Genomic DNA, 12,990 nt, shown 5'->3' with positions numbered 1-12,990 from the left:
TAGAGTGGAAATCTGTATACTATAGAGCAATTTGTATAGCAATTCAGTTCTGCGACTGCAAATAGAAACCTGATTGAGTGACTAGAGAATTAGGTCAAGAGCAGGCACTTGATGTGGTTTACTTGGACTTTAGCAAAGCTTTTGATATGGTCCCATGTAGGAGTCTCATCAGTAAAATAAGCAGCCTGGGAGTGGGTCCCAAAATGGTGGAATGGGTTAGAAACAGACCGCTGGATTCTGGTAAATGGAACTCACATGGAAGAGAGGAGTGGAGTGCTTTAGGAGTTGATTCTATTCAATGTTTTTGAGAGTGATACTGCGAACAGGTTGGAAAGAAGTGTTTAGATTTTTGCAGATACAAAGATATGAAATATAATGGACACTCCTCAAGGTGTACACAGGATGATTAGCGATCGAAGAGTAGTTGAATACTTGACAGTTAAGATTCAGTGTGAAGAAGTGTAGTTAAGCATCTGTGATGCAGAAATCCAAAGGAACTGTTTGGAATGGGGACCGGGAGAACAACCTTGGAGTATTGGTGTCTGATGATCTGAAGGTAGCGAATTAGTGTGATAAGACAATTTCTTGGATTCTGGACTGTCATTGGTGAGGCTTCACCTGGAATACTGTGTTCAGTTCTGGAGGCCATATCTCAAAAAGGATAGAGAGGTGCAGTGTCTGCACTAAAGGCTGTATGAGATGAGACTGAAGGAACTAAATATGTATACCATGGAGAAGAGAAGCAATCTGGAAATGCGGAGTAGTTAAATCTCAAGTGGATTGTGATGAATTTCAGGAGGATCTTGCGAGACTGGAAGATTGGGCTTCCAAATGGCAAATGGAATTTAATGTGGACAACTGCAAAGTGATGCATATAGGGAAAAATAACCCTTGCTGTAGTTACACAATGTTAGGTTCCATATTAGGAGCTACCTCCCAGAAAAGAGATCTAGGCGTCATAGTGGATAACACATTGAAATTGTCGGTTCAGTGATCAAATTTACGGATGACACAAAATTATAAGAACATAAGAAAATGCCATACTGGGTCAGACCAAGGGTCCATCAAGCCCAGCATCCTGTTTCCAACAGTGGCCAATCCAGGCCATAAGAACCTGGCAAGTACCCAAAAACTAAGTCTATTCCATGTTACCACTGCTGGAGAGGGTAAGTAAAAGTGGCTTTTTAAGTTCATTTTTCTTGATTGGGTATTATGTGATGTGTCTGCTGTTTTGTAAAATTTGTATTGTTTGGAGAATTTTTAATAATTTTTAATTGTTAGATGTTCTGTTCATTAGCTGTTTTGAAACATTTATAGTTTTACTATTATTTCTGTGGGGATCTATAGCAGCTTGGCTTTTTCTGTTTTCCTAATTGAAGGTGTATTAGTGTTTAGGGCCTGGTTTAATATTTGTAGTGTTGCCATTTCATAGATTGGGTTGTTATTATTTGAGTGTGTCACATAATACAGGTGTAACTTTGTGCGGGTTAGTTTGTGTGCATTATTGCAGATCCTGGGACTGTGTTAGGTGCTATATTTCTCTTTCCATTTCTCCAGGTTCGCACTGCATGCAGAGTGGCTTTTTGGGTTTCCATTCCAGTTTCTGTCTCCATATTTGTAATTTGTGTTCTTTCTGTCCTTGGTGAAGGTCGATCTTGTGTGTGTGACTGAGGTGAGATATTTAACTAGCATGTAGGCTAGTAAAATACCTCATTTTATTTGTTGTGTTTTCTCAATAGAACATGCATTGGCGGTGAACTGCTGATTTTTTATAAGTAGGGCTATTGCGCCTGGTAGTAGAGGGAGTTTGTGTTGCTGTTATTGAGATAACACCAGAATATCTTTTTGTATGGTGAGTTGTACAGGGAATGTTCTGCTTTATACCCATTACTGAGGGTCGGGTGGGGTTAGCCTTGTGACTAACGTGTTCAGTGTGTCAAGCATGACACACGTGTCAGGTGTGTCCAGACAGAAAAAAGGTTGAGAACCACTACTGTAGATGCATGGAGCCATACACAGGCATTATGATATTTTCCATTTTATTCTCTGTTCTTTTTCAAATAATTCCTAATATTCTGTTTGCTTTTTTGATGCCTGCTGCACACTGAGCCAAGGATTTTAATGTATTTTCCATGATGAAACATAGATACTCTTCCTGGGTAGTGACTCCTAATATGGAACCTAACGTACTGTAACTACGGTTCGATTATTTATCCCTATTTGCATCTCTTTACAGATGTCCATGTTAAATTCCATTTGCCAATTGGATGCCATTTCCTGGTCTTGCAAGATTTTCCTGCATTTTCTCACAATCTGCTTGTGATTTAATAACTTGGAATAATCTTGTGTCTAAAAATCTGATCACCTCACTTATTCCTTTTTCTAGATTATTTATAAATATGTCAAAAAGCAGTGGTGCTAGTACAGATCCCTAGGGCAGTCCACTATTTGCCCTCTTCCATAGAGATAACTGACCATTTATTCCTACTGTTTAATCAGTTACCAGTCTGCAATAGGATATTGCCTCCTATCCCATGACTCTTGACTTTTCTCAGGAGTCACTCATGAGGGATTTTGTCAAATGCTTACTGAAAATTCAGATTCATTGTCCACATTTTCATTAAAAAAAAAAAAAGTAGCAGATTGAGGCAAGACTTAACTTGAATAAATCTGCTAACTCTGTCCCACTAAACCATGTCCATCTATATGTTCAGAATTTTGTTCTTTAGGATCGTTTCTGCTGTTTTTCCTGGCAGTGACATTAGGTTCTAACTTACTTATTTTATTAGTATCCTTTGAAGATATACCTCCATCCGAACCATGTACTGCTGAACAACTATCAGTTTTCTCTTATGTTCTAACACCTAAAGACTGCCAGCAGCTGAATTCCACCCTGGTGGAGCCCATGTTTTCAAAATAGGCTCCCCCTTCCCCAGAGTGTTCCCTAGCTCTAACAAATCTAAGACTCTCGTCCCTGCATCATAGTCTCATCCATGCATTGAGAATCTTGGAGATCTGCTTGATGCATAGAACAGAATGCATTTCCAAGAATGCTACCTTGCAGGTTCCGATGTGGGCTATGAAACGAACCTCTTAATACCAGAGAGCTAGAAGAGAAAACTCATTTATTCAGGAAAGGAAATAACTCATGGAGCGTTACTTCACATTTACCATGCAAGATAAGCAGGAGCAGTCTCTCAGAGGTGTAATATGCTGATACAAAGGATTAAACGGGTTCAACACCTCCAGTCTGACTGGCTACTTCAATAAGCAAAACAATTCTTTGGTAGATAACAAATAACATTTTTCCACAAGTGTCTAATGAAAATTCTCGACTTTAACATGCAAATATGTAAAATGAGCCTAGAGCAGAGCTGGATTACACAGGCATCCTTTCATCCCTGAACTTTGTCATTCGTTTGCATTCTTTTTAATACTTTTCCTCAAAGAGTATTAGCAAGCTTCTTACTAGTCATTTCTAAAAAGAAATTTTCATACTGTCTTTGTCTTGCAAATAAATTTAATACCAAGCAAAAATGCAATGCATTACAATGATGAAATACTTAAGAATAATGATATACTGTGACTTGCCTTTATACTTCAGTTCTGTCACCTCACTGCTCAGGGATCTAACTTTTACAGGTGTATTCCTCATAAAATTTCTGTAGAACATCCTTACAGTTCTGGATTTTATCTTTCTTCTTAAAAGCCTAAATTTGACTTCCAGAAACTCCCCCTTACACCTTCCCGTGTTCTTGGTATCCCACCCTGTAGCATGACAGCAAGCTTTTCCCCAGGTGGCACATGAGGGCCACCATCTTTGCACCAGGTAGGCAAGTTACCAAGCAGTTCCCTTATCCAGCAGATACCCAGCTATCTACATTCGAATTGCTGGCTACGATGCCTGTCCTGATCCATCCTTCTTGGGCACAAGCCCTTGGAGACGTAACCTTGCTGCAAGAGAACATGGCCTCACCTGGAGAGCAGTTTATAGCTACAGGATCATTTCCTGCCACACCAAGATGATGCTCTCTCTTCAAGTGCCCATGCTCCTCCCAGGCAGTCCAGGGGCTACTAGACTACAATATCCCTGTAAGTCTTCTCTGTGATCCTCTCTGCCTTAGCTCTGCCAGGTCTGCCACTCTAGCCCCCAGACTGACTCATTCTCTGAGAACCAGGAGCTCTTTGCACCAACAGCACATACGCAACCTTTTGCCATCTGGTAGATACTCATACATGTGGCCCTCGGTACAAAACACTGGATAGCCCTCATCTTGCTGCTGTGTCAAATATTGTTGAGTTAGATATTTAAAATTGCTAAGGGAGTAGGGAGGTCTAATTTAATGTAATTGCTTATTAATTAAATCTTCCTCCCCTTGTTTTACTCTCTCCTTTACCTCTATTTATTGTAATGTAACCTTTTTCTTCATCAGTTTGTTATACGTAAACCGATGCGATGACATATGTTGAATGTCGGTATATTAAAAACAAATAAATAAATAATGTCCTTCAGATTTATTTTGCATGTTTTTGTTAGTCATTGGTTTGCAAGGGGGCAATAGTTAATCTGTTTCTTAGGTCAGGGTTACTCCTTTACCTGAATTCCTAAATAACTCTTGTACAAATATAAAATAAATTCCCTCTTCTTATTCTCCGTAAATCAATGAATGTGCCTGAGTTTGGGAGGGAGGGAAAGAAACTAAAAATTTGACTTTTTTAAGTGTTCAGACTCACCTTGATGGTAGGTCCTGAATAAATTTTGTATCTTGATATTGAAGTGAAAATGTAAAGATCCCTATGATTAGTCCAGTGGAGGGTTTTTTTTTTGGTTTTTTTACAAGATATTGAAGTGAAAATGTAAAGATCCCTGGAGTGACTTTGCCTTTTCTGAATTGGGTCTTTTTTTTCTTCCATTCAAGAAGCTCTTAAGCAATGATTTGGACTCCCATCTTCCCCCCCACCTCCAGGGGATGTGAAAGTTACCTTCACAGTATCCTCAGCCAGCCTAGGGAGCAAAAAAACAAAAAAAAAATCCTGACCTTGCAATTGACCTCGGGCCCTCTGCATGGCATCCAACGGAACTGCAGCAACCGTCCTTGGCCGGGAATTGCAGCGTCGTCTGGATCCCGTTAATCCTAACCTGTGGTTCCTGGTCAAAGGTGGCTGGGCTGAGCTGGAAGGGAAATATAAAAATAGAAGACAACTCCCTCTCCCACCCCTGGGTAGGTGCAAATGAAGCCTTTATGATGCCTTTCCCCTGCAAATATCCGTTTCAATTGGGTGCCTAAAGGAGAAAGAAGAAACTATTGGCCTCCTCCATGCTCTCCTCCCCCTCCCCCCCCTCCAAAATGGAAAAAATAGGTACATGCTGCTCAATTTCCGCTTCTTTTCTGTGCTATTATAATACTTCATATGATAAAATGATTTAAATTATTCTCCCCTGCGCTCATTTTTAAATTTTTATGCAATTTTAGATGCAGAAAGAAAAAGTTTGTACACTTTGTTTTTGGAGTCCGTGCAGTCCTGTCTGTGCCAGAGGAAAAAGGATGCCCTGGACAACATTACCGAGCAGCAGGCCACCAAACAGAGCTTGATAAAGATGCACGCTGTAGTGACAAAACATCTAGAGCTGGATGATGTCCATGACCCACTGTTGGCTATCAACTTTGCAAGGTAATGTAACGACCCACTGGACAGCAAAGGTAGCTTAAATGCATTTCCCTTGTGGTGTTTCTTAAACTATTTTCTGCTATGAAATCCTGGTAGCCCAGCCTGGATTTCACTGATGTGAGTGCTGTATACTGCACTGTACTGCACTATTGTGCCTGCTAATTAGGTAACGACAAACTGCATTACAGAATGACTGATATCTAAATACCCTTATGGAGACTCAAACTACTAGCTTTCCTCATGAAATTATGGTTTATTTCGGCTTTGGTTTGTTCACATAATTAACAATATTTGCCCCAACAGCATCACAGAATCGGTGGCAGAGATAAACTGCAGTGGGCTGTGTTTTTTCTCCAGTGCATCATAAGTTTAAGAATGTAGTGATGGTGTATCATGCAAATGTATATAAAGTAATCTATATTATATGTGTATGTACCTTTCAGTAGAAGTGTAATCATTTTTTTTGCTTGTTTTGATCAATATAAATTGTAATAAATATACAAAAAATGCATTAATTAAAAAATGGCTAACAGTAAAAATATTATAGGTAAAATATTTATTTTAGGTATTACTGTTGATAAGGTGGAGGCAGTTCAAAGGAGGGTCACCATCATGGTGCATGGCCTGCACTACAAGCCATGCATAGACTTCAGGAACTAAAGATGTACTCTGTAGAAGAAAAGGGGCAGTCTGACAGAATATTGAAATATACAGCAGGTACCAGAAAGTAGCATTTTCTATAGAATGAGAATCTCGGGCAAGGAATCATCCAATGAAACAGAGAGGGAGGCTCAAAACGGGAAAATCGAAAAAATAGCTTTTCACTGAAAAGATGGTGGAAATCATGAGCAGACTCTAGCAGAGCTAGAGGAACCAAAACAACAACATAATTCAAGCATGTTTGGAAGAGACATTAAAAGGGCCTTAGTGGCAGGACAGCGTAGACTGAGAGGATCAAAGGCAACACAGTCGGCAGGCACAGATGGGTACACCAGAGTGGAAAAAGTGTTTTTGGTTTTTTTTTTAATCAGCTTACATCTATGCTTCTGTAGTTACATGGCACTTCATTCAAAGCACTACACAAATATAGTAAACCATTATTTCTACTAATAAAACTGTGACTGAAACGAGGATTGGAACTCTTTCAAGGTTATATTTGGAACAGAATGACTTTCTGGCAAAGTTTACCTGTGGCGATATTAATGTGGATAGATCCTCAGAATCTATGACGTGCCAGACTTTCGAATTGACATTGAGGTCCTGCCTTTATCCACAAATTGACCAGCAGTATCTTCAGTGCTGTGGAAATCTGATGCAAACATTAAAGAGAGATTACAGGTAAGAGGTAAAATCATTTATTTCCGCATGCATTTTAGCATTATCTAAGATATGTATCACTCTAGATGCAGTAGTGAAAGGATATATGAATAAAAATGTATAAGCTTGTGATGAAAACTGGCTAGGTATGCCACGAGTACTGGGTTGAGAAGCACTGCTGTAGATTAAGTGATTCAGAGCTATTATGATTTTTTTCCAGTTTATTCTCCATTCCTTTCCTATTAATTAACATTCAGGGTCATTCCTCAAAATGCGTTATGGCGTTAACGCCACAGCGCATGGAATAATTGTGTTACCGCATGTCGCGACTGCAAATTTTTTTAGAAGGGACGGGATTGGGGAGGGGTGTGGGTAAGATTAGTTGAAATGAGGGGCAATATCGCACCGTACGAAGGTATAACATGTGCTATCGCACAGTTTTTAACGCCGTAAATAGCTACATCTTTTTTCCTGGCGTTGAGCTGCGCGATATGCCCGAAATGGCCGTAATGCAATTCGCAATAAATTTTGCAAATTGCATTTCAGCCATTTCTGGGCTTGGGGAAGGAGAAGGGGGAGTGGAGAGAGAGAGAATCTGGGGAGGCCTTCACAGTATTCAACTATTTATATCGCGATAGGAGGACCAGTTAATAGCTCGAGGTGAGGTGTTGGTGGTGTTTTAGGGTTTAGGGGCCAGTTTTACATGCAGAGTGAGACGTACGGACATCACAGTACGCCTCAGTGAAGATATGACATCATTTAGTGTGAGGAAAGTCTCACAGAGTTGAGATTTCTGCTACATCCTCTCTCCTTAGCTTGATTGACTCTATAACAGGGTAAGTTTTGTAAGGTCGTCCTGCAGTTTCTTGCATTCTGCTTGCGATTTAACACCGTGGAATAATTTAGTGCCTGCAGATTTTATCACTTTCCTCTTTCGGGTCATTTATAAACATAATAAAAAAACACAAGTCCCAGTACAGATTCTTGGGGCGCTCCACTGTTTATCTGGACTTCTACATCGATCAGTTTGTCATTCTTCCAGCGTTTCTCTCTGACTGTCATGCTGATAAAGGAAAAGTGCTTTTTTTATATATTGGTTTACAAGAGCTTTGTAACTAATTTGTGAATACTAAAGTCTTTAGAAAGCCTTTTTTTTTTTTTTGCTGCCGACTGACCATAATTCCTCATGGGAAAATTATATAATTTCTCTTTGGTTGGCAAATTGCATTTTTCATGAGTCCCTTGTGTGGCTAATCTTAGCAGGACATGTCAGAACCAATTCTGTTTATAGAAAGATCCTATCGGCTGCCAATCTAAATGTAATTTCCCTAGAAAAGACTTGCAAGGCTGTGGATATGGAGGCTCCATCCACAAACTTGCCCCTCAGGTTTTGAAATGTGACTGTGATTCAGAAACAGAGAACATCGTTTGCAACACCACTGATGTATTTTATGAGAGCAGTAATACCCTTTAGCGTTTTGTGGTGTCAGTTCTCAAGTGAATGGCAGATCACTTGACTTTCCCTTGTGCCTCAGAACACACTTTGACCATATAGTTGTCATACAAAACATACTGAATACTAAGAAAAATGATAAAATGGCAGATGTTTTTAAATATATACTGAAATTAGTTCTGTTTTAGAATCCAGGATGATGTATATTTCCTTAGCAAAAGTATCAGACTTCTGGTACTTTGTTTTTAATTAATGGTAAAATCAATGTAATGGTTTGAGAACAATATATTAAATGATTTACATGGTCATACTTGTATTAGGTGTATCTATTTAAGGAGACCTGATACAAATATGAATTCTAGTGGAAAACTATTTCCTATCAGGGTGCAATTTATTGTCAAAAGGTATAGAGATACTAGGGAGAAGAGTGAATAGAGGTCTGGTTAGAGAAAATGTTTTTATGTGAGGTATATATTTAGTAGAGATGTGTATCGGATGGCCCGATTGTTTTGGGCTTTATCAGGGAACCGCAGGAAATTTTGTAGTTCCTGTGGTTTGTTTTTTTTTTTTTTTTTCTCTCTGGCCGAACCAAATTTTGGGTTAGCATGCACTAACTCCCCCTTAGTGTGCGCTTACTTTTCAATGTAAGCATGCACTAACCCCGAAAAACGAAATTTGGGGAAAATTTCCTTCGTTTTTCGGGGTGGCCGAAACAGGACGAGTGAGACAATTTCGTTAAAATTGTCTAATTCGTCCTAGACAAATGCACATCCCTAACACTTAGCAAATTACTTGTTGATGTTAAAATGTGAAGATCAATTTGAGGTTGTAAGTTAGCCACCTCTAATGTATGCCAGATTTATATATAGATCGTCAGCTGTGGTTTGCTAGTACAGTAGTACTGGAGTGGGTATGTGTGTATCAGACATGACACTTACCAGAATAAAGGATGGCTGGCTACCTGATGATTTCCTTCTTCCATTGTTAACTTCTTAGAGTTGTAATAAGACGTTAAATATTTTTAATGTTAGAATGTAAAATACTTGCTGTAGAGATGGCTTTTAAATAATTTTTTTTTTTCTGTTTTAGTCTGGTGGAGTATCTGCAAGCCATGAGAAATTTCTTCCTGCTTGAAGCTGGGGACACCATGTATGATTTTTATACTCCTATATTTGATAAAATAAGAGAAAAAGAGACTTGGCAGAACGTGTCATTTCTTAATGTTCAGCTGCAAGAAGCAGTTGGACAGCGTTACCCAGAGGATAGTACACGGTAATTATTTATAATAATCAACCTGCTTTTCTGTAATCCGTGCCTTCATTTTGTTTGTTTATTGGTGTAGCATGTTTGTAGAAAGTAAATGACATTACAGTTTGTTTCAACTTCTTATATGATTTTACATATTTATAGAAACGGAGAAATGTGACAAGCAGGAAAAGGCCGTAGGGGCCCATCAAATCTGTCCATCCAAACCAACTAATTCGGCTTACAAATTCTGTTGTTCCCTCAGAGACCCTCCCTGTGTTTATTCCATGTTATCCTGAAATCAGATGCCTTGTTTCCTCCGCTGGGAGGCTGTTCCATGCGTCCACCACCCTCTCTGTAAATAAATATTTTCTTAGCTTACTCCTGAGTCTGTGCCCTTTCACCCTCATTCTAGAGCCTCCTTTCCTTTGAAAGAGGCCTGCCCCCTGTGCGTGGAAACCTTTGAGGTATTTAAATATCCCTATCGTATCTCCCTTATTTTGTCTTTCCTCTAGGGCAGTGGTTCTCAACCGGTGAGTCGCCACACTTCCCGGTCCCCCGCTGACCCAGCTGCTCCCCGGTCCCCCTCCGCCCGGGCTTAAAATGCTGTCAGCCCGGGCGGAACGCGGCAGATCAGGTGGCGTCAGCGGCACCGGCATGCTCTCTTCTTCCCGCCCCCCCCCCCCCCCCCCCGCGGCCCGGAAGAGGAAGTGGTGAGCATCGGGTGCATGCGCGGGAAGAAGAGACCATGCAAGTTTGGTCAGCCTCTACCCGAAGAACAGAAGAGAGATGCGGCCGGAGGAATGAGCAGCGCGGCTCGGAGAAAAAAAATGAAGAACCTCAACCCCCCCCGGCCGATGGGACTCCTTTCTCCGTGCGAGGGCTGAAAATGAAGGAGGTTAGGGTTGGGAGGAGGCTGCTGCTGCCGCTAGTTCCGGGGAGGAAGGGAAGGAGAGAGAGTGAATGAGCGAGTAAGCATGTGTGTTTGAGATCCTGTGTGTGTATATGTGTGTGAGTGAGATAGCATGTATGTGAATGATTGAGAGCCTGTACATGTGAAAGAGAGTATGTCTGTGATTGAGAGCCTGCCTGTGAGAGAGAGAGCATGAATGTAAGTTTACGATTGGGAACCTGTATGTGTAAGTTTGTGTGAAAGAGTATGTGTGTGATTGAGATCCTTTGTGTGTGAGAGAGATCATGTGTATGTATGATTAAGAGCCTGTGTGTATAAGTAAGAGAGAGAGCATGTGTGTGTCTGAGTGTGATTGAGAACTGGTTTAGGTGAGGGAGCATGTGATTGAGAGCCTGTGTGAAAGTGAGAGAAAGAGAGACCATGTGTGTCTGTGTGTGATTGAGAGCTGGTTTAGGTGAGGGAGTATGTGATTGAGAGCCTGTGTGTAAATGAGAGAGAGCATGTTTGTAAGCATGTGAATGAGAGTCTGTGTGTGAGAGAAAAAGACAGCATGTATGTATGTGATTGAAAGCCTGTGTGTGTAAGCCTGAAAAGATAGACAGCATGTGTGTAAATGTGTAATTAAGAGCCTATATAAGTGAGAGAAAAAGCATGTGTATATGTGAGTGACTGAGAGCATGTGTGTATAGGTGTGTCATTGAGAGCTAGTGTGAGAGAGAGCGCTGGTATGTGACTGAGAGAGGAGAAAGTTCCAAGCAAACCACCCCTCCTCCTGCTAATTCAAAACAATCTCAGGATACCTGGATATCAAACATTCCCAGGTATGCAGAGCAAAAACATTTTTGTATCCTTATTTTTCATTACTGGGTCTTTGTGTCTGCTATTTTGAAATATTTTATTAGTATCTAGAAATTTTTTTATGAGTTTTTAATTATTGGATATGCCACTCATCAGTGTTTCGAAAAAAATCTGTTTTTTGTTAGTATGGTTTTACTGCTACTGATTTTATATTTCTTGATTTGTTTTATAATGATGGGTGATGTTTCTTTTTTCCTTTATTACACTGCATTTAGAGACTCTGGCTTGTTGCAGTTTCCAATTCAGTTTTTGTCTGCATGCTTCTTGTTATGCGTTTTGGTCTCTTTATTCTATGTTAGGTGAGGGTCAGCACATGTGATTTAGGTGAGGTTTTCTGCTGGCGTGTAGTTTCTGTGTAGGACTCTATAGCAGCCTGACTTGGTCCGTTTTCCTAATAGGAGATGTATTGGTGTCTTAAGGCCTGGTGTAATATTTTCAGTGTTGCCTTTTCTTAGGTAAGGTGGTTACTGTTAAGTGCTGGAAATTGGTGCTGTTTTGGTGTGGGAAGTTTACTATTTATGTAATTTCTGTTCAGGCAGAATACGTATCTTTTCCTTGTGTCATTTTAAACAATAAAAATAATTACCGGACCGTTACTTTTTATTTCCGCCGTGAATTGTAATGAGCAGTGTCTCACACATGTGAGCGTGGCCTGTCAGGTGTGTCACGATGGGAAAAAGGTTGAGAACCACTGCTCTAGGGTATACATGTTTAGATCTTTGTCTGTAACCAGATGCTTTGGAACGAAGACCACTGACCCATTTTAGTAGCCACTCGCTGGACCAACCCCAACCGGTTTATATCCTTTTGAGGTCTCACCAGGAACATATATAGGGGCAGTAGTACTTTTTTTTTTTTTTTTCCTGATCATTCCTCTCCCTATGCAGCCAAGCATCGTTCTGGCTTTTGCAGTCACTTTGTCCACCTTTTTGGACACGTTACGATCATCAGATACAGTGCCCCAGATCCCACTCTTCCTTTGTACTTAGAATTGTTTCATCCCCTTATCTGTACATCTCCCTTAGTTTTTGTATCCTAAATGCATAACTCAACATTTTTTTAGCATTAAATTTTTGCTGCCAAATGCTAGACCAGAGGTGGCCAACTCCAGTCCTCATGAACCCACAAACAGGACAGGTTTTGAGGATGTGCATGAGATAGATTTGCATACAATGGAGGCATTGTATGCAAATCTTTGTTTAAGATTTAAGAATTGCCTAGGAGGTTTACAATAAAATAATCATCATGAAAAAAAAAATCTAATTAAAATGATATAAAACAAGAAAGGAGAAGGAAAATTTTCAACTAAAGACGGCATAAGGAAAGGCAAATCATTTGTCAACAAATATAGGTACAGCCAAGGCTTTTGATTCTGCTCTACCTATGTAACTTATAAACAGAGGGCCCTTGATCATGTGTGGGTTGATCAAAGAGACTGGGTTGAATGTGAGGCAGCAAAGGATAGTAGTAAATGGGAGTTCACGCTGAGGAAATGAAGTCATGATTATTTAATCAGGCTTTTTATTTATTTTAT

At 40.1% G+C, this 12,990-nt stretch overlaps 1 protein-coding gene across 4 annotated transcripts in view; it reads left to right on the top strand.

The window, feature by feature from the left end:
* Positions 1–12,990, top strand: part of TUBGCP5 (tubulin gamma complex associated protein 5) — a 122,368-nt gene that overhangs the window by 67,722 nt on the left and 41,656 nt on the right. For all 4 annotated transcript variants that reach the window (XM_029604551.1, XM_029604550.1, XM_029604553.1 and 1 more), the window contains exons 14-16: positions 5,475–5,673; positions 6,820–7,008; positions 9,530–9,712. In XM_029604551.1, coding sequence (XP_029460411.1) covers positions 5,475–5,673; positions 6,820–7,008; positions 9,530–9,712 — 571 coding nt within the window. The remainder of the gene's footprint in view (positions 1–5,474; positions 5,674–6,819; positions 7,009–9,529; positions 9,713–12,990) is intronic.

The sequence above is a fragment of the Rhinatrema bivittatum genome, chromosome 5 (assembly GCF_901001135.1).
Source record: "Rhinatrema bivittatum chromosome 5, aRhiBiv1.1, whole genome shotgun sequence".
NCBI lineage: Eukaryota > Metazoa > Chordata > Amphibia > Gymnophiona > Rhinatrematidae > Rhinatrema > Rhinatrema bivittatum.
The sequence above is the reverse complement of the archived record's forward strand: the minus strand, read 5'-3'. Positions and strand labels throughout refer to the sequence as shown.